Below are 24,515 nucleotides of genomic sequence, written 5' to 3'. Positions count from 1 at the left end.
CCATAAGCACTCCATCCCTTCCTGTTTCGTTGGGAATAAAACGAAAAAGTGTCGTACATTTCCCCTTAGCGCGCAGCCTCCTCCTCCCACCAGAACTAAATTAGACGATGATGATCAGAGCACAAAGCGTTATAATTCTGCCGACTCCTCCTCCTTCCAGCGATGCCCCCTAATTAATGGGACACCCCCCCCCCCATCCTAAAGCCCGCGTCGCTCTGCAACAACAGAGTCAGAGTGGGACGGGAGAGGAGGGCGAGCCGGCACGGGACCTCATTAATTACCTCCAGATCAATGAGAACTTGTTAGTAATCGTTGGACTACACCATCTTCACGACGCAGCTCGGACTGGCTCCTCTCCGGGAAGGACACTTTGGAGAACCTTCTGGATTATTCCTCCTCCTCAGCTGGGCTCATCTATCTGCTATGTGACCTGTTGCGTGGCTGCTGGCTTTTCGATCTCCTTTCAGTCATTTTATTTTTTTGGGTTTGGTTACCACGGATCCACAAAGTTGCAGTGCGCTCTCTGTGCGTAAAGTTCGCTCCGTCATGACATCCAAAGAAGTGTCCAAACGCGACGCAGCGGAGAGCAGGAGGCGAAGTCCTCTCGACCTGCTGCCGCCCGCCGCCGTGACAACCAAGCCGCTCACCCCGTTCAGCATCGAGGACATCCTCAGCCGGCCCTCCGTGAAGCGCGGCTACACCATCTGCGGCACCGCGCACCTCATCTCGGCCTCGGAGAAGCACCGCGGCGGGCCGGGTGGACCCCCCCCGCTGGGTCGGACCCCCCCTCTGGGCCGGACCCTGCTCGCGCAGACCTCGCCTCTCTGCGCGCTGGAGGAGCTCGCGAGCAAGACCTTCAAAGGGCTGGAAGTGAGCGTGCTGCAGGCGGCAGAAGGTGAGCTCCTCGTGCGATACCTGGGCGACACGAACAAACGATGGAAGGGCCTCCGAAGTGTCTTCATCTTATCTTTATCTTATTATTATCTTTGTATTTTCATATTAATATCTTATTAATATCTTATTATTATCCTATTTTTATCTTATTAATATCTTATCATTACCTTATTATTATTATCTTATTATTATCGTACCTTATTATTATTATCCTATTGTTATCTTATCATTAACTCATCATTAACATTATTATCTTATTTGAACACGTATTATTTTATATTAAATAAACAAATAATTCCACTTCCGAGGCCTCTAGGCGAATTTAAATTAATTATTTAACGTAAATGAACGGGGACGTTATTTAATATTTTATGCAAAAATGATTTGGGATTGTTAGTGAGTTATTAAATAATAAATAAAACGCACCATCCATCAACGGAGTTATTTGGATGTGGCTTCCATCTTGGAGCGTATCTGCCTGACGCAGCGCTGGAATAGGCCAGAGTCTGAAGGCTATGAGGCTAGAGGCTAAAGGCTGAAGGCTGGAGGCTGGGCCCAGCTCATTAGACGGGCTGGACCGGAATGTACTGTACTGTACTGTATTGGTGCTGCATTTTATTGTACTGTACTGTATGGTGTTATGTCCTGTGTCGTGTTGTGCTGTGTTGTGTATTGTATTGTACTGTACTGAATTGTACTGAATTGTACTGTACTATATTGTACAGTATTGTACGGTAGACCTACTGTAACTTATTATACAGTATTGTACTGTAATGTATTGTACTGTATTGTACTTTATTGAATTGAACTGTATTGAACTGTACTGTAGAGTAATGTACAGTACTTTTTATTGCACTGTACTGCATTGTCCTGTATTGTACTGTACTGTATTGTACTGTATTGTACTGTACTGCATTGTACTGTATTGTACTGTACTGTATAGTGCTGTATCGGATTGTATTGTATTGAATTGTACTGCATTGAATTGTACTGTAATGGACAATGTATTGTATTGTGTTGCATTGTGTTGTGTTGAATTGTATTGTGTTGTATTGTACTACATTGTACTAAACTGTGTTTTAGTGTAGTGTATACACTACACTAAAACACAGTTTAGTACAATGTAGTACAATGCAACACATATATTTAATTGTTTTGTATTTAATTGTATTTAACTGTATTGTCTTGTACTGTATTGTACTGTATTGTATTGTATTGTATTTTTTAATTGTACTGTATTGTCCTTTACTGTATTGGTAATGGATTGTTTTATATTGTTGTGTATTATATTGAAGTGTCTTCTATTGTACTGCTATGTATTTTCTTTTCCTGTACTGTATTATACAGTATTGTATTGTATCGTCTGAAGGAATTTCTGTATTTCTCCAGGCAGGGACGGGACGACGTTGTTCAGTATTGTATTTTATTGTGTTGTACTGTATTGTATTATATTTTACTATATTTTTCTGTATTATACTATATTGAATTTTATTTTATTGTACTTTATTGAAATGCATTTTATTGTAGTGTGTACCCTATCATGTTATTGTATTGCATGTACTGTATATAATTGTATTGTACTATATTGTACTGTAGCCTACTGTATTGTATTTTATCTTATTATACAGTATTCTACTGTATCGACTGACTGTATTCTGTATTCTCCAGGCAGGGACGGGATGACGTTGTTCGGCCAGAGGAACACCCCGAAGAAGCGGCGGAAGTCGCGCACGGCCTTCACCAACCACCAGATCTACGAGCTGGAGAAGCGCTTCCTGTACCAGAAGTACCTGAGCCCGGCGGACCGGGACCAGATCGCCGGGCAGCTCGGCCTCACCAACGCGCAGGTCATCACCTGGTTCCAGAACCGGCGGGCCAAGCTGAAGCGGGACCTGGAGGAGATGAAGGCGGACGTGGAGTCGGCCAAGGCGGTGGGCCAGGTGCCCCTGGAGAAGCTGGCTAAGCTGGCCGACCTGGAGAAGTGCGCCAACGGGACGTTAGGCCACCCGCCCGACTCCCCGGCCCTGGCGCAGAGGGCCGGGCTGCACAGACTGAGGCGGGCCCCCGCGTCGCCCTTCTCGGACCACACGACCAGTAAGGAGGGCTCGGAGGACGAGGACGTGGAGATAGATGTGGACGACTGACCGGGAGGGGGGCCCGCATAGACTCATACACCGGGACGGGACGTGGACCGCTTATATACCGTTTTATATCAAAACAAAGACCCTATCCACAGGACGCATGAACACGAGATGCAGCAGATATTTTACACCGATGAGCTGCGATCAAAGCAATATCGTCTCCGAGGACGTGAAGACATTATTTTTGCATAAGCCTACCACCATACCCGCCCCCTCCTCCGATTCGCTCTCACACACACACACACACACACACACACACACACACACACACACACACACACACACACACACACACACACACACACACACACGCACGCACGCACGCACGCACGCGCGCGCACGCACGCACACACACACACACACACACACACACACACACACACACACACACACACACACACACACACACACACACACACACACACACACACACGCGCCTCCTATATTTATTTTTTTCTACTCGGCCTATTCCCTATTTTTGCGAGAATTCCGACTAAACATCTCTTTTTTTGGCATGGGAATGCATGTTTGATTTGTGATAATTTTCTATTTATGAGTTGATTTAAATTATGTTTTGTTCGTACCACGTGTGCATGAGCGATAAGAGACTCTACCGGAATGTTCCACAACGAATCACTCGTTCAGCGGATTCATTCAGTCATTCAGTCAATTCGACTGAAGGTACTTTTTAGACTCATGATTTGGATACAAAATGACTTCCGATTTTAACTTCCATTTTTTGTTTCTCTCTACACCTGTAAGTGCCTTTCTAAAATCAGGACAGTATTTGAAATCCAATGCACAAACTGTAATGTATATACTATGGTAATAAAACGCCTCGCCGGCTATTTCATGTATGCTCTAATTCCTGCAGCGATGGATTTATTATTGACTTATTATCAGGACTAAACCACGACTGTCACACGTTTTACTGAGGATAAAAGCTCACGTTTTATCCTGAGACTAACAGGCCATTGAGCTGTTTAGGTTCTCAGTGACACATTCGGCTCTGTCTCTGTGCCTTTGTGTCTCCAGCAGGATAACACTCCGAGTCCCGACTCCTGCGAGTCTTTTAAACCCTAAATGCGTGTCGTGGCTTCTTGACCCTCCGACGTGCTCCTCCATTCGGGGACCAAATTTATGTGAGAAACACAAATCTGGTCCTGGGAGGAAAAAAGGACGAGGATGCCACAAAACCACGACGTTTTGGGCCAATTCCTCCGCGCCTTTATAGACCTTTTTTGTTCCGAGGGCCTCGGCTCATAATTCTGAGCGTAAAGCATGAAAACTGGGGACAAATGAGGCTGGGGCCCCCGGCGGGGCAACAATGGGGCCCCCCGCGGCCCGCCATACTGGGACAAGTGTGTCCCAGCGCACAGAAAGGACGCCGGCGTTTGGAAGCCATATGGTTTTTGAATTTTCCTCACAATTTGAGACAATTTGATGGATTGCGTTAACCCTGCTTTTAAACTGTTTAACTGGGCGGTGAACAAAGGCCCTGACGCAGACACTGAGGCCGAGGCACCGGGGCATCTGCGGCGCGTAATGTCTGCCAAGCCTTTCTCCAAAAGGCCTCTGAACAAGTCAATGAATTACAATGAAACGCCTTTCTGTCTTTCTTCGCTTTTTAGTCCTCGGAATAATATGTTTGACTTCTGTCCAAGAAACGGTGGAAGTAGAAGAAAAAAAGTGGCCAACGTCGCACATTTAGTGTTGGGAGTGTTTTGATGTTAAGTGGGAACCATAAAGAGTTTGGACTGTGACGTTTAGAAGGAGTCTGTTTAGGGAGGTCTTTGTTCGGGGCTCTTCCATTCCCTTTCTCCTCGCTCTCTTTATTTCTTTTGTCTTTAAGGGATTTAATGAAGCTGAAAACATTATAATGTGAGACAGAGTGTCTAAAAGAGTGTCTAAAAGGGGGAACGGGGACTGAAAGGCAGCCTCCCGTTTAGCTGCTAAGGAGGGAGTTCTTTTATTCGGCTGCGTCGCTTTCATCTCCGCGTAAAACAGTGGATTACATTCATGGGTTTAGTTTATAAAACACTGGATAACATTCATGGGTTTAGTTTATAAACACTGGATTACATTCATGGGTTTAGTTTATAAACATTGGAATATATTCATGGGTTTAGTTTATAAACACTGGATTACATTCATGGGTTTAGTTTATGAAACACTGGATTATATTCATGGGTTTGGTTTATAAACACTCTAATAGGCTACATTCATGAGTTTGGTTGAACAGAGAACACAACTCACTAGTGAACAATGAACAAGGAATTGTTTCACCAATGCTGATGCATAAAGAAACAGGGCTCGATACATTCGCAGGTAGGCCTACACAAAATTAATTAAATTCTCCGGATTTTAAGGTTTACAAATTAACAATAATGAAGAGTTATGATAATGAAGGAATCACCGTTACAGGCTGTTTTTTTATTAGTGTGGTTGTGTCTGTGCGTGTGCGTGTGTGTGTGTGTGTGTGTGTGTGTGTGTGTGTGTGTGTGTGTGTGTGTGTGTGTGTGTGTGTGTGTGTGTGTGTGTGTCTGTTGTGTGTGTGTGTGTGTGTGTGTGTGTGTGTGTGTGTGTGTGTGTGTGTGTGTGTGTGTGTGTGTTTGTGTGCCGGTGTGTGTGACGGTGTGTGTGCCGGTGTCGGTGTGCGTGTGCGTGTGTGTGTGTGTGTGCCGGTGTGCGTGTGCGTGTGTGTGTGTGTGTGTGTGTGTGTGTGTGTGTGTGTGTGTGTGCGTGTGTGTGTGTGTGTGTGTGTGTGTGTGTGTGTGTGTGTGTGTGTGTGTGTGTGTATGTGTGTGTGTGTGTGTGTTGTTAAAAGGGATTCGCCTTCTGAATAATATATTATTATTATTATTATTATTATTATTATTATTATTATTATTATTATTATACATTATTGTTATTATTATTATTATTATTATTATTATTATTATTATTATTATTATTATTATTATTATTATTATTTATGACTGGAGAGGGTTAACGCAGACTCAGTTTATGGATCTCACTTGCTTATTTTACGAGGGGTGGGCTGTGAGGCGGGCCGCTGAGAGGTGTTGGAGAGACCACCTCTCTGTAGTAATTAATCCGGACGGTTTAAGTGTATTTCAGTATTTCAGATCAAGACGGGAAAAAAAAATCATTTCTTCAATCGTCCGGAAAATTGAAGTTTGATGAATGAGTCTGAGACCAGTCCATGAGCTCCTCTCACGTTGGCTCACTTCATCGGACTCTCTCTCTCTCTTTCTTAAGCCTCTCAGTGAGAAGGAAGGACCAACAATTATCAATTATCATCTGTTAGAATCCGCAAAAAGGCTGAGAGAAGTCTTCCCTTCGGTCCGCGGATCAGAACCTCCCTGAAGCGCCTCACACTCATCATAATAACCCTAATCATTATAAATATGATCAGGCTATTTATAACAACAATATAAATATTAATATTAATACAATTGTTATTATCAATATTGTTATCATCTATTGTTATTATATAGTATTGTTGTTAATATTGTTGTTGTCTTATCCTTAAATTATTTTGTTTAAATGAATCCATTAGACCAGTTTATATAATTTGTCCCTCCATTAATGTTGGACATCAGAATATTGTGACGTCCCAAATGGTGTATTTTAAAATAATTTCCAGGCCTAATAACGCAGTGATTGGATGGCTCATTATCTGATCACTCGGAGAGTCTACTCATTGTGTATCACTGCTAGAGTGAGCTCCATCCTATCTCCTAATAAAGGGAATCGTAGCACTTTTAATGTTGTAATGGCCTTTCTAGAGCCACTTGATACTTCAAACTTCAATTTTACGGGCGATTGAACTAAGCATGTTCCTGACACAATTGATGTATGTATTAATTTCCTTTAACTGTTGATTAATTAGCCTGTGTGGAAGGCGCAAATTTAACCGTTTGATGCCAATTTGCATATTAATCTAATTGTTCTTGATTATTCCCCGGATCTGTACTGAGTTGTGCTACCTGCTGCCGATACCTGCTGATAGAACACAGGAATCAATCACTCACAACGGGGGTTGGATATCTGGAGGTAGGAAGATTGCTCATTGCTGTGACTGCAGATCGAATATTAACTAACAGGGAGGTTTATAAAGATCTTATTTCTTTACTAAAAGGAGGTTTAAATCGATCCTATTTCTCAACTAAAATGTGGTTTATAAAAATCCAATTTCTTAACTAACAGGAAGTTTACATATATAGGCTATATAAATATATATATATATATATATATATATATATATATATATATATATATATATATATATATATATATATATATATATATATATATATATATATATATATATATATATGTCGCTTATATATATATATATATATATTGGTTAGGGTTAGGGTGACTGCAGAACAAAGGGAGGCATTCAATAGGCCTAATAATATATTAATGATTTAATATAGGCCTATATTTATTGAATAATTATTATTATTAGGCCTATTGATTGAACATATGCGTTTGTTCTACAGTTTTACAAACAACACATGGTGAGAGTGTCGAAAGCACATCCCTGTTTTTTATTTAATATTTTTGGGGTAGTATTTCTTCGTAATAATATAATAAGATAGATATAGGACTCTCACTTTGTCAGATCACTCCGCCACGCACATGATCCGGCCTATTTATCAGGTTGAACGACACCAATTATACCGTTTTGTCAATTACCTGTCGTGTGATTGGCTCAGAATCAGGTGTTTGGACTCCGTCCAGCACGTGAAGCTTTAACGCGAAGACTTGCGCTACGACGGATACGGGAATGACGACCCCTGGTGGCGGCGGACCGAAGGTGCACCATAAGTTTCCCTGAGCAGTGATCTGTAGTCAGACCGTCTGAGGACAGAGTGAATCTTGGGCGAGTTCCTCCATCACAAAAAACAGGCCCAACTTTATTGAGAGAATGACAAATGACAAGTTACAGTAATTTGGTTGAAAATGTTGTAATGTTGGAAATTGTAATGTTGGAAACGGGCCTAAAAGGTCCTCGATTAAATATCATGTCATTAAATATCTCGCAGTGGGCTACCTGCTCCATTGTGTTTGAAAATATCCTTTATTATCTGCCTGATTGTTGTCAGAGATGGTTTATATTATTCTCTCTTCTTCCAACAAGGTGCAGTTAGTTATAATAAATCTTAATCAAGATCAGAAATGTTCTCACGCATTGCGCGATTTTAGTCAGTGAAGACGGTTCCAATCGTAGTTCCCAAACTGCGCACTCTCCGCGCAGCTTTAGTCCTCGACAACACGCTCTCTGCGCCGAGCTGACGTCATCACTATTGGCGGTATTTTGAATCCGGTTTGAACGGATCGGAATCAGAAGGTAATTCAACAACACAGAAGGGTTTTCATCCTTTAATATCTATATTTATATTTATAATACAGTGTTTGTGACTACAGACGTCCTAAAACAGTTTTTTTTGTCTGGTATTCTCAAACGGGGCTCTGAACAAACGGCTCTATAATAATAACACACACACACACACACACACACACACACACACACACACACACACACACACACACACACACACACACACACACACACACACACACACACACACACACACACACACGAGATGAATCCGAGGTTTGCGGACCGTGACAGTCGTCTAGTTTAACGAGGAGACTTTAACGTGATGTTGTTATTCGTTAAGGACATTATCGTCTGCCTTTCTTAAAGCTGATGAACTTGATGTTGCTTTGTTTGCTTTAGATGGACTCCGACCAGGCGGATTTGTCCGGCCCCTCTCCTCTCTTCTCCTCCACTCCCCTCCTCTCCTCTGAGCCTCCTCTCCTTCCCTCGGAGGCTCCGTTGTCAGAAGCTGCTGAGGCTGAACTGCTGGATGGATGTGAAGAACAGTTCACTAACCTGGAGAGGGTGAGGGGGGTGTTGGTGTTGTTCTTGTATTTGTGTTATTGTTGTTAGTGTTATTCTTTATTTGTGTTGTTCTTGTGTTTGTTATTTAGTGTTTGTAACCAAACAACCCAAAAGCATCAACATCACCATGACCTGAAGCCATATATTTCCGTCATTATCTCTCTCAGATTCAGAATGCAATCCTGTCGTGTGAGGCGGATTTCTCTGCTGACCCACAGGAGCAGGTGATCATTGAGTTCATGTTTTAGCATCCCTGAGTTTGGTGTAATGTTGGCTAGGAAGTTTAGCTCCCAGTAATAAAGTTCTTGATTCATTACTTAATGTCGACCACTACATACGCACTTGTTGTAGGTTGTACATCCGGGCACTTAAAAATAGTATTAGCATTGTGAAGTATCTTATCCTAGCTATCTCTGTTGTATATGGGGAATGGTTTAACCTAGCGATTAGTGCTTGGCACTTGGTTCTATGAAAAATTTATTGCAAGTCACTTTGGGTTTTTTTGCTAAACGTCCTGAATGTTAATGCCACTAGCCTGTAAGTCTCCTGAGACTAGAAGCCTAAAGATGTACTCTGCCCAACAAACACCTACATCCAACTTGGAAAGATTTGACATTTCGCAAACTAAAAATAGCTAACCAACCACCCTTAAACGTTGCACTCTGATACAATGTTTGTTGGGGCCGTACAATAACCTTTACATGATCAGAGCATACGCAGTCTAATTGTACCATTAGCCATTTACCTTGGGATAGTAGTTTCACATTATAAAAAGGCAAGATGTTTCGGCCTGCGTTATATTTTCATGATGCATTCGGGGAAAAAAGGTTTTTGGATTCTAGTGCTTAAAATGTGTCATGATGTGATATTCATGCAAAGGATGAATACAATGAATGCATGAACGCATCTCTCAGTCTCTGAACAGGCTGAAGGCCACGGAGGCCGAGCTCGCCCAGTGGCTGCAGATGGAGCCCAGAGGTAAGGGGTTATTCAGTTCAGGTCGTACTTAGAAGAGGGCGGCGTGTGGCTCAGGAGCGGGTTGGTTGGTAACCTGAAGGTTGCTAGTTCGATCCCCGGGTCCTCCCAGTTGAGTGTCGAGGTGTCCCTGAGCGAGACACCTCACCCTGACTGCTACGACGAGCTGACTATCGCCCTGCGTGGTCGACTCGCCGTCGATGTGTGAATGAATGTGTGAATGTGAAGCAAGATTGTGCAGTGCTTTGAGTGGCCACTAGTTAGAAATGCAGTGTATAAATGCAGTCCATTTACTATATAGTCTGCTATAACTACTATATAGCTATAAAGTGGCTTTATTATGATCAGTTGTATAAATTATTGCCTTTTCAGAGAAAATTCATATGCTTGCAATTGTTGCAATAAACGTGCATTGTTTTCCAAAAACACCTTTTGGAAAACAAGGATGTGGCTAACCTTGCATGTCTCAGGCTTCTTTCAGCTCAAAGCTTGTTTTGGAAGTCTCTGCAGAAAGCAGAGTTACTCTCGAGCTCTGAGTCTCGTTTTAATGCATCCTTGGACCAGATTGGAGTCCACCTCTCTGAAGTGTCGGCCTCTGGTGAACTGAAGCTCACCGTCTGCTCTTCTGAACTCTCCCCCCCTCAGTGCTGTCCACCAACCCGGAGATTCTGCTTAATGCTGGGAAAGACGAGGTACGGCAACGTTTCACCTTTGCAGTATAAAGTAAGAAGACAACTGTCCCAAGCAGGATGTTTGTGTTAAAGGACAATTTAGCGGTAGAGAGATAAAAAATGTATAAGATTGTAAAAACTACAAAATGTTAAAGGCAATTTTTGTAAGTGTTTATCTATCTATGTACGTATGTCTAATACACATTATGGGTGGCAGCAATGCTAATTCAATCAATATCAGGATGACAGGAAGTTGAGGTCGATAGTATTAACAGTATATAAATGGACCATTCTACACATTAGCCTTGAGGTCCTCCTTATCACGTGACCTCCCATTCTGTTTGGCTGGAGATGAAGAAGTCATGTGATCAGGAGTCTCTCCAGGCCGCTCTGAGGAGCAGCTCATGGCTCCTATAAACAGCACAGCGTTCCTCCACCAGATGCAGAAGCTGGTCTCGGAGCTGGAGATGATCGCCGCGTGCTGTGAGGCCAAGAGGAACAACCTCGCAGAAACTCTCCAACGGTCTCCTGCTGCCCCCCCCCTTCTCTGCTCTGAATCCATCATGGTGAACGGATTGGGGTGAACGGTGGATAAAGCGTTGGTTCTGCTCCTGCTCTTTAGGGAACAGACGTGGCTCAAGAAGAGGCAAGAGGTGTTGACCGCAGCAACCAATCACGTTGAGCGGCTCAGAATAGAAAGAGAGACTTTGTCAGAGCACAGGTGGGTTCAGTGTGATGAGCCAATGATAATCCAGGGAATAGTTCCCAAAAGTAAGAATCTCTTAAAACGTATAATGCAAGATAAAAGGTCGGAGTGTTCCCCGACGAGCCAATCCTGGAGCTGACCTTGAAGTACCGACCCTAACCCAACCCTGACCTGGGATTCAATTGACCTTGACCCAAGACCTCTCACCCTGACTGCTCCTGACCTGCTGGCTGTCGCCCTGCGTGGCTGACTCCGCCGTCGGGGTGTGAATGTGTGCGTGAGTGTGGGGCAGTATCGTACAGCGCTTTGTTTGGCCACTGGTTAGAAAGGCGCGGCATAAATGCCTTCGGTTTATCGTTAAAGGTTGGGTATGGAATTCGCTTTTTTGGCATTTTTTGCAGAATTACTTGAAATCCTTGTCATAACCCACTTACAGCCACTGAGTTAGAAGTACTGACATGAAAATTAAACAAGTCAATCATCTGTGGAACGGGCAGGGCTCGAAAAACTCCAGAGCCACCGAGTTGCATTGGACAGTAAGTACGTCAATCAAACGGTCGTACTGCACTCCCCCTCCCCCACACGCGACCCCTTCGTGCAGTACTCGTGACCCAGAGCTCGTGACCCAGAGCAAGCTCCTGTTTGTTGTTATCCTGGGGTAGCTACTGGAACTAGTTAATCCACACACCTAGCAGTAGAAGACAATTTCCATGGCAGACAAGACGCCACCATCCCCATGTTGTTTTTTTAATGTTGCCATGTTGTTTAACGAAAACCTACGCTAGCCTGGCTCGCTCTCGCGCATCTGTGTTCGCGCTCGTGCATGATTGCGCGTCCAGGTACTTGGAATGGGTGGAGTCAGAGTCAGCGTTGAAGGAGAGGGGGTAGGACCATTTGAGTTGTGTATTTTCAAAATCTGCTGGCGTTTCGCAAATTCCATACCCAACCTTTAAGCATTTGACCCCTGATGTGTCATTAGCTGAACTGCCCTCCTGTCCTGACAGTATCACCAGTGTGCTGCTGGACATCAAGAAAAAGATCAAGAAGATGAAGAGCTACTACGACCAGCTGACGGAGGTGCTCGCGGACATCCTGGCGAACCACTTCCCCCTCCCCACGGCCGACGCCAGCGCCGGCAAGAGGAAGAAGGTGAAGACGGCCACCGACGACGACAGACAGACCTCTCCTCAATGTGTTCTGAACCAAGCGAGTGTGGCTAATTACCCATCTTGTTACTCTGCAGAACGTGCTGCCGGATCAGAACGACAATCTGATATCGCTGAACAAGATTCTGGAGGTGAGCGTGGGTTCAGTGCTCCGTGCTCTACCGCCGGTGGACTGATTGAGACGAATGGGGGATCATTAGTCCCCATGACGATGGAGAGGATTCATTAAACACGTCATTCCTTAAACAGAAGCCTGTTGTTACAGTAGGGGTGCTGTGGGGGAGTACCACGCTCTGGATGATTAATACCGCTTCACTCACAGCAGCTGTCACAACACAACGCACCAGGCAAATCACCCGCAGTGATTAGCATCAAACGAGGGAGTAGCACTGAGTGTGTTGACAATAACTCATGGAGGAGGAGCTGTGTGCTGCTAAACATTGGATCCCCATTTAATTCAATTCAATTTCAAGTTCAATTCAATGTTATTTGTATAGCCCTTAATCACAGGTCCAGTCTTAAAGGGCTTAACAGGCCATACATGTATCAACCCCCCCTGACCCTAACCCCCAGAGGGCAAGAGAAAACTCCCTTATTAGCAAGGAAGGAATCTAGAGGAGAAACACAGAGTGGGGGATCCCTCCTTCAGAGTGGAGGGATCCCTCCTTCAGAGGGGGGGGTCCCTCCTTCAGAGGGGGGGATCCCTCCTTCAGAGTGGGGGGTCCCTCCTTCAGAGGGGGGGGTCCCTCCTTCAGAGTGGGGGATCCCTCCTTCAGAGGGGGGGGGGGGGGGTCCCTCCTTCAGAGGGGGGGTCCTTCCTTCCAGGGGTGGTCAGGAATGCAATGGGGGCCATAGTTGAAGAACATACATACAGGCCAAACTTTCTAAATGGGTGATGGGGTGCTGGCCGGTCAACTGTAACCCTGCGTTCACACCAAAAGATGCATTTGCTGCCCGTACGCGTTGTCGCCGAAGTTTTGCGGCGCAGCAAAACTTCTGCTGCGCCGCAAAGGTTTCTCCTCCCCTGGACAGGCATTTGGCTCTGCTCAGTCTCTCACACACACACACACACACACACACACACACACACACACACACACACACACACACACACACACACACACACACACACACACACACACACACACACACACACACACACACACACACACACAAAACCAGCAAAAACATGACACTGCAACATTGCCCAATGTTGTCACAATGGACATGGGACAACGGCAGAGGACATGTTTATTGCCAAATGTCTGCAAGGATTGGTTTACAAGAGAGATAGTAAAGTGGTGCAAAACAGTTAAATTATTCACTCATGTAAACACGTTACCTACTGTTACCAATGGGCCATCGTAACAAATCGCCTGCTCGGCATGCTATGCATACATGGATGAAGCTTTGAAGGGGACGCAAAACACAGCTTTGGCAACGCTGTTTAACGCTGATTGGCTGTCATCACGCGTTTGCTGCCGAAAAGTTGAAATATTTCAACTCGAGCAGCATTTGTCGCGCCGCTAAAATACGTGAACGCGCCGCAAATCAAATTTTGCTGCCGGTTTTCTCGGTAGGAAGTGGTCCGGCAGCAAACCCGCAACGCGTCTCTACATTCACTTTGCATGGGATCGTGCTGCGCGGCAACTTTTTGCATATTTTGGCGTGAACGCTGGGTGAGGAGAACCAAATTTAAACGCTTTTTTAATTTATTCTTTTGGTAAGTATCTGAAAATTATCTGTGGTTCCGTATCGTATCGTGGGGTACCCTGTGACTCCATCGTATCGTGGGGTACCCTGTGACTCCATCGTATCGTGGGGTACCCTGTGACTGTCGTATCGTGGGGTACCCTGTGACTCCATCGTATCGTGGGGTACCCTGTGACTATCGTATCGTGGGGTACCCTGTGACTATCGTATCGTGGGGTACCCTGTGACTCCATCGTATCGTGGGGTACCCTGTGACTCCATCGTATCGTGGGGTACCCTGTGACTCCATCGTATCGTGGGGTACCCTGTGACTGTCGTATCGTGGGGTACCCTGTGACTATCGTATCGTGGGGTACCCTGTGACTCTATCGTATCGTGGGGTACCCTGTGACTATCGTATCGTGGAGTACCCTGTGACTCTATCGTATCCTGTGGTACCCTGTGACTCCATCGTATCGTGGGGTACCCTGTGACTATCGTATTGTGGGGTACCCTGTGACTCTATCGTATCCTGTGGTACCCTGTGACTATCGTATTGTGGGGTACCCTGTGACTCTGTCTCGTATCGTGGGGTACCCTGTGACTCCATCGTATCGTGGGGTACCCTGTGACTATCGTATCGTGGGGTACCCTGTGACTATCATATCGTGGCGTACCCTGTGACTCTATCGTATCGTGGGGTACCCTGTGACTCTGTCTCGTATCGTGGGGTACCCTGTGACTCTATCGTATCGTGGGGTACCCTGTGACTCTGTCTCATATCGTGGGGTACCCTGTGACTCTGTCTCGTATCGTGGGGTACCCTGTGACTCCATCGTATCGTGGGGTACCCTGTGACTATCGTATCGTGGGGTACCCTGTGACTCTATCGTATCCTGGGGTACCCTGTGACTCTTTATCGTATCGTGGGGTACCCTGTGACTCTGTATCGTGGGGTACCCTGTGACTCTGAAATATATGGTGGGGTACCCTGTGACTCTGTCTCGTATCGTGGGGTACCCTGTGACTCTGTCGTATCGTGGGGTACCCTGTGACTCTGTATCGTACTGTAACCCCCCCCCCCCCCCCCCCCCCCAAGCTGCTGATGAACCGGACCCTCCAGAGCCCCCACGACCCGTACGTGGCGGCGGACGAGCGCTTCTGGCCCCCCTACGTGGAGATGCTGCTCCGGTACAGCATAGCCGTGAGACACCCCGAGAACAGCGGCCTGATCCGCCTGGAGAGCTTCTGCTAGCGCTAAGCACAAGCTATCGTATGCTACCACAGCTAATAAGGCTATTGTATGCTACAACAGCTAATTAATACTATTGTAACAGCACTCTCTAAACTTGAATAAAATGTAATTAAATCCTTAATGTGTATTATATAACACTGCTTTCAATGTCATTGAGGTGTTTTGCTTTTAATAATATCGTGTTGTCATTTCAAATGTTCTCTCAAATGTTTTTGAACTATTCTTGATATTTATCAATAAAAAACCTGGATGTACTGTATTATTAATTTACTTGTAGGTGTTTAATTATTTTACGTCTATTTTATTTTATTGTTTATTTAGAATTGGTTTTAGTAGTAGTAACTTAAGTATTCTTATTTTTTGTTTGTTACATTTTTTATATACTTAAATTCCAGGAAATATTATGTTTCAATGAATAACATCTCAATACTCTTGCCACAGATAATTAATAATTCTGATGAAAACGCGTGTAGAATATGAGCTGTATGACCTAAAATGTGAGTTAAATAACTAAATAAACTCCTGTATAATAACTAAATAAACACCTAAATAAAGATCAATGGACGGGTGAACGTGTCAACACTCACGTCACACCCCTTCGTCCAATCAGCGCGGCCTATTCCGAGAGTACGTCACACCATTACGTCCAATCAGCGCGGCCCATTCCGGAGAGGCTCAAGTACTCATGTGGGTGGAAACTCATCCGCTTCCGGGTGTTTTTCTTATTTCCACGGAGGCGATCGGCTCTTCCGATTATGGTCTTTCACCTCAAAGTTATCGACTTTGAGCATTGAGAACTTCAGCGAGCCTCGCATCCTCCTCTCCTCCGGTCCAGATCACCATGACGACCCGCTCGGAGCGGGAGAAGAGCCTGAAGCTCAACGAGCAGCACCAGGTCATCCTGGCCGCCCTACTGCGGGAGGACGACAACAAGTACTGCGCCGACTGCGAGGCCAAAGGTACGGCTCACCTGTCTCACCCTCTCAATCTCTCATCATCGCGATCCGTCCACTGACAGCAGAGTGGGAACACAACGGGGGTCTAGCTTGTAGCTTGTGGCTAACACTCGGAGCTAACAGAGAGTCAGAGTAGCGGTGTCAGCTGACTGCTCACTTCCCCTTCAGCACAGCGCAGTATGGCTAGCTGCTCCCCGGACTGAACCAACAGCATCGCCATATGGTACCAAGCCCTCCGTATGAGTCTGTTGGTCCAGAGGAGCAGAACGTTTCAGTCTGGATGTGAATTCCAGTCCATTTGAGTCGCATTGAAAGAATGCAGCCCTCGAGCCAAGAGGAGAGGTTCCTGCGTGATGGCGCATGCTCATCCTTCAGGTCCACGCTCATCCCTGCTTTCAACCCCTCTCTCCTCCCTCTCTCCTCCCTTCTCTCCCCTCCTCTCCTCCCTCCTCCCCTCTCTCCTCTCCTCTCTCCTCCCAGGTCCCCGGTGGGCCTCCTGGAACCTGGGAGTGTTCATCTGTATCCGGTGCGCTGGGATCCACAGGAACCTGGGAGTCCACATATCACGGGTGAAGTCGGTCAACCTGGACCAGTGGACCTCCGAGCAGATCCAGGTAACACCTGAGACGTCACGGTGGATGGAACGACTAAACAGTACTGAGCATTGTGGAGCGTCCTATCCTAGCTATCTGTGTTGTATACGGGGAATGGGTTAACCTAGTGATGGTTAGTGGTTTGCGATATATTGTTGTTTCTCTTCCTTCTGACGGATGGACTTATTGTAAGGCGCTTTGGATAAAAGCGTCTGATAAATACCCTGAATGTTAATGTAATCATGGTCAAATGATAATCAATAGTGCAAGGGTCTCCATTATTGGAATTTAATTAACTGACGGTAAATATATGAGCTGCGTTGGCTAAACTTTGGATATCTTTGTGTTTCAGAGTATACAGGATATGGGAAACACCCGGGCGAGAAAACGCTACGAGGCCAATCTTCCAGAGAGCTTCAGAAGGCCTCAGACAGACCAGTATCCTTCAGTCGAGAGAGAGACACACACACACACACACACACACACACACACACACACACACACACACACACACACACACACACACACACACACACACACACACTGTGGTTTCCCCCTTAACTTTGACCTCAGAGCTGTGGAATTCTTCATCAGGGACAAATATGAGAAGAAGAAATACTTCAGCAAGAACGTGACCAACGGAGGCAGTGTAAGCACAGCGAACCACACTCCGTTTACAGAACTGCGGCTCACAGTTCACCATCCCTTCTGCTCAGACTCATTTCTTTGTTACAAAGTGCTGTCATTTTTCACAAAGCTCATTACAAGAAGCGTCTGATCCATCCAATGAAGGGACGTTTTCCTAACAAAATGCATCATTAAAGCAAATCCCCGACAGCAGAGGGTTTTCTAAACGGGTCGCGTGTTTCAGGCCGCACCGGGCTCTAGATGAGCTTTGGTTATTTCTGCTGGATTTCCATACCCGTATGTAAAGGTGCTGCAGGGTGAACTGACCAATAGGGCGGCTTGTTTCTCTCTCCAGCCAAAGGAGAAGGAAATGAAGAGGGAGAAGGAGGCAGAACGAGGGAGCAAGTCGTCCTCCTCCTCTAAGGTAGGCTGTCGCACAGCCGCTCCTGATTGGAGGAATTGCTCCTTCATTCACTCCTGATGGGAAGTGACCTCAGATTGATCGTTTTCCTGTTTCTGTTCCAGAGTGAAGATTGTCGACCCGTCCCCAAAATCAGCCCTCTGAAGAGTTCAGAGAACAGCGTTAACCTGCTGGGCCTCGGTGAGTCCGTCCTTCTGTCCGTGTCCCTCTCTTTCTCTTTAATACATTAATTTACTGATCATCAAACGTCCAAATGGATCTCCTCAGATGTTCCCCCGGCCGCGTCGACCAACAGCTCCACGAGCCAGAACAACAACGACCTGGACATCTTCGGCCCCATGGTCTCCAACCCGCTGCCGGTGGCCAGCCCAGCGGCGCACTTCACTCAGGTACAAACCACCGCCTCACCAGGCCTCCTCTGAAGGCCTCCTCTGAAGGCCTCCTCTGAAGGCCTCCTCTGAAGGCCTCCTTCACTGGAGGAGGTGAAGGAGTAGGGGATGGAGTAGGGGATGGAGTAGGGGATGGAGTAGGGGATGGAGTAGGGGATGGAGTAGGGGATGGAGTAGGGGATGGAGTAGGGGATGGAGTAGGAGGAGGTGGCCGTGCAGCTAGGGTCAGGGTTTTTCAGGGGAGTATTCGCTCCTCTGTAAACTACTGTGTAATAATACACAATCCCTGTCATATTATGGGATGGATTGAATATGGACCCATGCACAGATGGACGGCGAGGTTGATACCAACGCGTTACCCATCAGATATCGTTTATGAACTCAGAGATGAACAGTGGGTATTAGTGTCTCTGATCTGAGAGGTAAACTGCATTCTCTAACCAGCGGCCGCTCAAAGCGCTGTACAACACTGCCTGACTTTCACTCATTCACCCATCCCCCCCCCCCGACGGCGGAGTCAGCCCCGCAGGGCGACAGCCAGCTGGTCAGCAGCAGTCAGGGTGAGGCGTCTCGCTCAGGGACACCTCCACACTCAGCTAGGAGGAGCCGGGGATCGAACCAGCGACCTTCCGGTCACCAGCCGACCCACTCTGCCTCCTGAGCCGTCCGTAACCCCTGTGCTTCGTTTCAGGCTGGTTCCTTGGACCCCGCGAGCGCCCCGCCCCAGGCCGGGGCCGGGGCGGCGCTGGCGGGCCTGACCACCTCGGGGTCCTGCCAGGCAGAGCTCGACCTCTTCGGCGACGGCGGCGGCGCCAAGGGGGATGACCCGGCCAAGAAGACCCTGAGCAAGGACTCCATCCTGTCGCTGTACGGGAACAGCAGCCAGCAGAGTCCCAACGGTGAGGGGGGGGGGGGGGGGGGGGTCTCTGTAGGGCAGCTAATCCAGTGTTGAACGGGTCCAGTGTGTAAATCGGATGTGAGTCAGCGGTTGATGTGCCGTGTGCTCCCCTTTCTACAGTGAGCCGTCCGTGTGCACAATACTACTGTACTGCATGCCCCCCCCCCCCCCTCCTGCTCGCGCCCTCGTGACCTTTGGACGTGCGATCACTCGCGTCACGCTCCAAACCGGTCGGTGCTCCTGTCGGCTGCGGCTGTTTACCCAAACGCTGTCGTTCAACACGGAGGGTTTGACGTCCGTCTGTCCCTCTATTGCTCTACGTCTATCATGTTTCTGGATCCATAACAAACTGAAGAACTCCCAGCATGCCTTGTGGACCCAATGTCCTCTGGCCAGAGTCATGTTCAGGACGTCTTCAGTGGTTCTCACTGCAGGAGGTCTGTGTTTACGAGGACCTCAAACGGGACGAGAGATGGATGTGTTGGTTCAGATTGAGTCCCAACGCACAGAAACCAAGAGTTAGATCGGTTAGATCGGCTACGGGCAACATGTTAGTGACAGGTGACGGAATCCGCAGGCTAATGCAGTGGTCTTAACATGTTCCCCACATGTGAAGGAAACCACAGGCTAATGCAGGCGCCTTCACATGTTCCCCTCATGTGAATGTTTTTTACTCTCCTTAGTGAACACCTATCTGAGTTGAGTGGACGAGTTGCATTTCATTTTCACCAGAGGCCATTCACTGTTTCATAAACGAAAGGCGGAGAGGTCCTCCCAAAAGGCCTGTCTCTGCCACGGGCCAGGTCTCATGAAGCAGTGAACTCCTCTCTTCTCTTATCTCAGTGGAACACTTGGAGCTAATCAGCCCCACTGCAGTCAGCCGAACGGACGCTGGCTTTGTATGTTTATCTTCAGGACTGCAGGCCCGGGGGCAAACCTGTAGAGAGGCGGTTAGCCGGTATCAACCAGTCGAGCAGCTCGGTCTGATGTCCAGAGGTCGCCGGGGCGCTGCGAGAGAACACAGCCCGGAGCGAACACACGGCTGTCAGACTGTTACATTACATTAAGGGGTTTCTGCAGACGCTTTTAACCAAAGCTACCTACAACCATTCATGAACACATTCCCACACCGACGGCGGAGTCAGCCCCGCAGGGCGACAGCCAGCTGGTCAGGAGCAGTCAGGGTGAGGCGTCTCGCTCAGGGACACCTCCACACTCTGACGTGAGGCTGTCTCTTTTCCCGTTCAGTTGAAGCGTTCCACCGGGCGGTTTCTGGAGCTCGCTCCAGAGCTCTGGTTGAACTGAGAGGAGTTTAAGTTACTGATCCAGGTGTCACCTGATCATGAAAGACCGGCGTTCATTACCCAGTCCCTGTTGGACGGCTTCTTCCATACAACTCCACACACACAGAGAACCTCAGCTGACGCGCACACACACACACACACACACACACACACACACACACACACACACACACACACACACACACACACACACACACACACACACACACACACACACACACACACACACACACAGGGAACCTCAGCTGAAACACTTGTTTACTTTAGAAGACGGCCTTTCCCTGTAGCCACTGCCTTTGATCAATGGGATTTAGAAGTTGAGTTGAACAAAGGAAACCTCATGCAGCTCCTTTGACTAATTTCACTGGCTCAGAGTTCACCTGGACCCTGCCTACTAGCCTCCCCCCTTAACCCCCTCCCCCCTCTTACACACTCATGTACGCCCTGGCACAAAACAGTACTTAGCATTGTGTAGCATCTTACCCTAGCTAGCTCTGTTGTAAACGGGGGATGGGTTAACCTAGTGATGGTTAGTGCTTGTCTCTCTGGCTGAAGGCGTCGGCTGACCGCCCTGAAGGTAAACGTCCTCCCCTCTTCCCTCCCCTCTCCCAGCCGGTATGTACATGGGCCCGTCCCAGATGCAGTTCCCGGTCCAGGCGCCGGCGGGATACCAGGGGTACCCGGGCATGGGGGGCGCCCCCCCCTCCACGGTGATGGGCGCCATGATGGGCCAGGGCGGGGCCGCCATGATGGCGCCCAACTCGGGCATGATGGTGGGGATGACCATGCCCAACGGCTTCATGGGGAACCCCCACGCCGGGCTGATGGGCGTGGCCCCCGGGATGATGGGGGGTCCCGGGGGCGGGGCCATGCCCTCGGGGATGATGGCGGCGCCGGGCATGTACGCCATCAACCCCGCGCAGCAGGGCCAGTGGAGCATCGGGCAGGTAGGGGTCACACACACACCCCCCGGGGGTGGGGGGCGTGTACGCCATCAACCCCGCGCAGCAGGGCCAGTGGAGCATCGGGCAGGTAGGGGTCACACACACACCCCCCGGGGGTGGGGGGCGTGTACGCCATCAACCCCGCGCAGCAGGGCCAGTGGAGCATCGGGCAGGTAGGGGTCACACACACACCCCCCGGGGGTGGGGGGCGTGTACGCCATCAACCCCGCGCAGCAGGGCCAGTGGAGCATCGGGCAGGTAGGGGTCACACACACACCCCCCGGGGGTGGGGGGCGTGTACGCCATCAACCCCGCGCAGCAGGGCCAGTGGAGCATCGGGCAGGTAGGGGTCACGCACATGAGGGATCATGAACACACTGCCCGTTGAGCCCTCTGAGACTGGACCTGGGATGAAGCGCTGTAGAAACACAATGGAATCAGTACGACGATACCCCGTGACGTCACGACGCGCTCCTCCGGGGGGCAGAAGTCGACGCGTTGTCCGATGGTCCCACTAGCGAACGAGCCCTCCAGGATCAGGAAAACACAGGGAATGGCTTAATGAGGGGTGCTACGGGACGCCTCATTAATATATATATTATATTATATTGATTAACATTATTTATTTCACGGGTCTTTTCAATGTTCCGTTCACTTGCAAGGGCACTTCACAACTTCCGGCGGTCAATTATTTTTGGATAATTCATTGGCAACGGATGAATAATGACCGCTGTCAAGGTAAACAAAAGGACTTTTTGCCTTTGGTATCACTCCGCACGTAGTCCGGTAAATAAGCGGGATATGTATCAACCCAAGCGCTGTCGGTTGCTAAGCGACAACGTCAACGTCTTGGGCGGACATTTTCTCTGCTGATCAACACTATGAATGCTGGTAGCAAATACATCGTAAATGAATGGTTTCGTTTTGGCAAGTAGCCGTGTAATAAGCGGGATAATGTATAGAAAGTCGCCGGCCATTATCGTAAAATAAGCCCCTTCATGGCGAAGCAAGACACCTCCGCTGCGCGTCGGTGTCCTGTTCGCCTTGTCGGGGCTTATTTTCTCTAATGACCGGCGGTCTATACATTATCCCTTACATATTGTTCACTCGACGCCTCCGGGCGGGGGAACGCGGGCGGCCCCCACTGACCTGATAGTTCCAGTACAGGAAGGGAAGCCGGAGCGCCGCTGGCGGGTCGAGCCCTCAGACGGGGGTCTCCAGGGGGGTCTCCCCGGTGGTCTCCACGCTGACCTCCTCTCTCCCGCTCCAGATGAACCAGCAGATGTCGGGGATGGCGCTGAACGGGCCGGGGGGGGCCATGGCCTTCGGGCAGCCGGCCTCGGGGATGGGCGGCTGGGCGGCGTCCGGCCAGACCATGAGCACCCAGCTCTGGAAGTGAGCAGGAGCGAGGAGCTGGCGCCGGGCGAGGAGCGAGGAGCTGGCGCCGGGCGAGGAGCGAGGAGACGCGCAGCGACCGTCCCACGAGCCTCCGAACTGACGCCCGCTCCCAGCAGCCCAACCAACCCAATGTGGAAACGTTCTCTTTCTCTCCCTTTCTTTCTCTCCCTTTCTTTCTCTCTCTCTTTCTCTTTCTCTCTCTCTCTCTGTCTCTCTCTCTCTCTCTCTCTCTCTCTCTGTCTCTCTCTCTCTCTCTTTCTCTCTCTCCCTCTCTTTCTCTCTCTCTCTTTCTCTTTCTCTCTCTCTCTCTGTGTCTCTCTCTCTCTGTGTGTTTGAGTGAGTGCAGTGGACGTCGTAACTGCAGCGCAGGCTCGCAGTGTCCGCCTGTCGTATGTTATTTTATTTTTTGATTATGATTATTTTTTTATTTGAATGGAAATCGCATAAGGAAACAGAAGTCTGGACGCGATGGCCGTCCACACATCACCGAGGCTACACCGGGTCACCATGCTTTTACTGTTCACTGTTTCATTCTCAGAGTATAGAAGATGAATAGTATTTAACGGGAGAAGGCGTGGCTCCCCCTGTACAGCACTGTCTACCCCTCTTTTAAACTACCTGTGGTCCCCCTATAAGGAATAAAGTACGATACCCCCCCACTCTGCGTCGTGCGTCGTCGTGGTTACCTAGCGATGTCCGCACCTCGCTTCACTCTGTCTGCACCTCGCTTCACTCTGTCTGCGTTGGTCGATTTAGTCCGCATGAACCCAACTGGCTCCTGCGGAAGAGGATTGGGGAGTTTTGACTTTAAACTCAGAATTATGACTTAAAAAAATATGAGATGTGGTCCTTATCCTCTTCCTTAGCGTCCGTCGACTGGGACAGGTTGACGTTTTATACTGATGTATTACTGGCCAATGGGTTTGGTCTTTGCATAAATGGGGTTTTGTGATTGGCTGGTGTGGTTAGGGGGTCTTACATTCACATTACATTTACATTCAGGGCGTTTAGCAGACGCTCGTATCCAAAGCGACTTACAATAAGTACATTTGTCAGAAGAACGAAACACCAATATATCTGACGGGACAGTAACGCCCCGTGCCCACTACCTCCTTCAGTCAACGGGGGTGGGAAGGCGTGGCTGACTGATGGGGGAGTAGTCTTTGCAGAGGCATTTTTCAACCTCTTGACTGAGCCGAAGGCTCCAACGGAACGGACGGATCCACAATGCATTGCGCGTCCGTCCCCATTAAAGTCAATGGGGATCACGCAACGGACGGAGGTAGTGGGCACGGGGCGTAAGGATGTTCATAGAACCAAGTGCCAAGCACTATAAAAATCACTAGGTTAACCAATTCCCCGTATACAACAGAGATAAGCTATAAGATAAGATGCTGCACACTGACAAATTCTAATACTCTAATTAATAGTACAGTGTCATTAATAGTAGGCCTACATTGTGGTGGTTAACATAATTCACCCACGGAACTATGGGTGGGGGGCGTGTTTAGCACGGACCCTTTTAGCGGACGGAACGACCGTCCAGTTCAGTCCGGTTTGACTTT

The 24,515-nt window shown here is 48.1% G+C and overlaps 3 protein-coding genes across 3 annotated transcripts; all 3 read left to right on the top strand.

The window, feature by feature from the left end:
• The first annotated feature begins 219 nt into the window (after positions 1-219).
• On the top strand, positions 220-3,306 carry LOC115539757 (transcription factor LBX1-like). Its single transcript, XM_030350555.1, has 2 exons — positions 220-895; positions 2,563-3,306. Exons 1-2 carry the CDS (start codon positions 547-549, stop codon positions 3,036-3,038), a joined length of 825 nt encoding a protein of 274 aa, XP_030206415.1. The 5' UTR covers positions 220-546; the 3' UTR covers positions 3,039-3,306.
• A 5,004-nt stretch (positions 3,307-8,310) lies between these two features.
• Positions 8,311-15,682, top strand: cenpk (centromere protein K). Its single transcript, XM_030350554.1, has 10 exons — positions 8,311-8,397; positions 8,791-8,955; positions 9,123-9,179; positions 9,870-9,933; positions 10,576-10,622; positions 11,042-11,124; positions 11,224-11,322; positions 12,312-12,456; positions 12,551-12,604; positions 15,265-15,682. The coding sequence occupies exons 2-10, from the start codon at positions 8,791-8,793 to the stop codon at positions 15,418-15,420; spliced, it is 870 nt and encodes a 289-aa protein (XP_030206414.1). The 5' UTR covers positions 8,311-8,397; the 3' UTR covers positions 15,421-15,682.
• A 403-nt stretch (positions 15,683-16,085) lies between these two features.
• Positions 16,086-23,614, top strand: LOC115539741 (stromal membrane-associated protein 1). The gene is made up of 10 exons (XM_030350534.1): positions 16,086-16,379; positions 16,857-16,990; positions 17,322-17,407; positions 17,543-17,618; positions 17,952-18,020; positions 18,122-18,197; positions 18,285-18,406; positions 19,098-19,305; positions 21,221-21,555; positions 22,823-23,614. Exons 1-10 carry the CDS (start codon positions 16,262-16,264, stop codon positions 22,949-22,951), a joined length of 1,353 nt encoding a protein of 450 aa, XP_030206394.1. The 5' UTR covers positions 16,086-16,261; the 3' UTR covers positions 22,952-23,614.
• The last annotated feature ends 901 nt before the right edge of the window (positions 23,615-24,515 follow it).

This window comes from Gadus morhua, chromosome 3, assembly GCF_902167405.1.
Source record: "Gadus morhua chromosome 3, gadMor3.0, whole genome shotgun sequence".
NCBI lineage: Eukaryota > Metazoa > Chordata > Actinopteri > Gadiformes > Gadidae > Gadus > Gadus morhua.
This window is presented reverse-complemented; position numbering and strand designations above follow the sequence as displayed.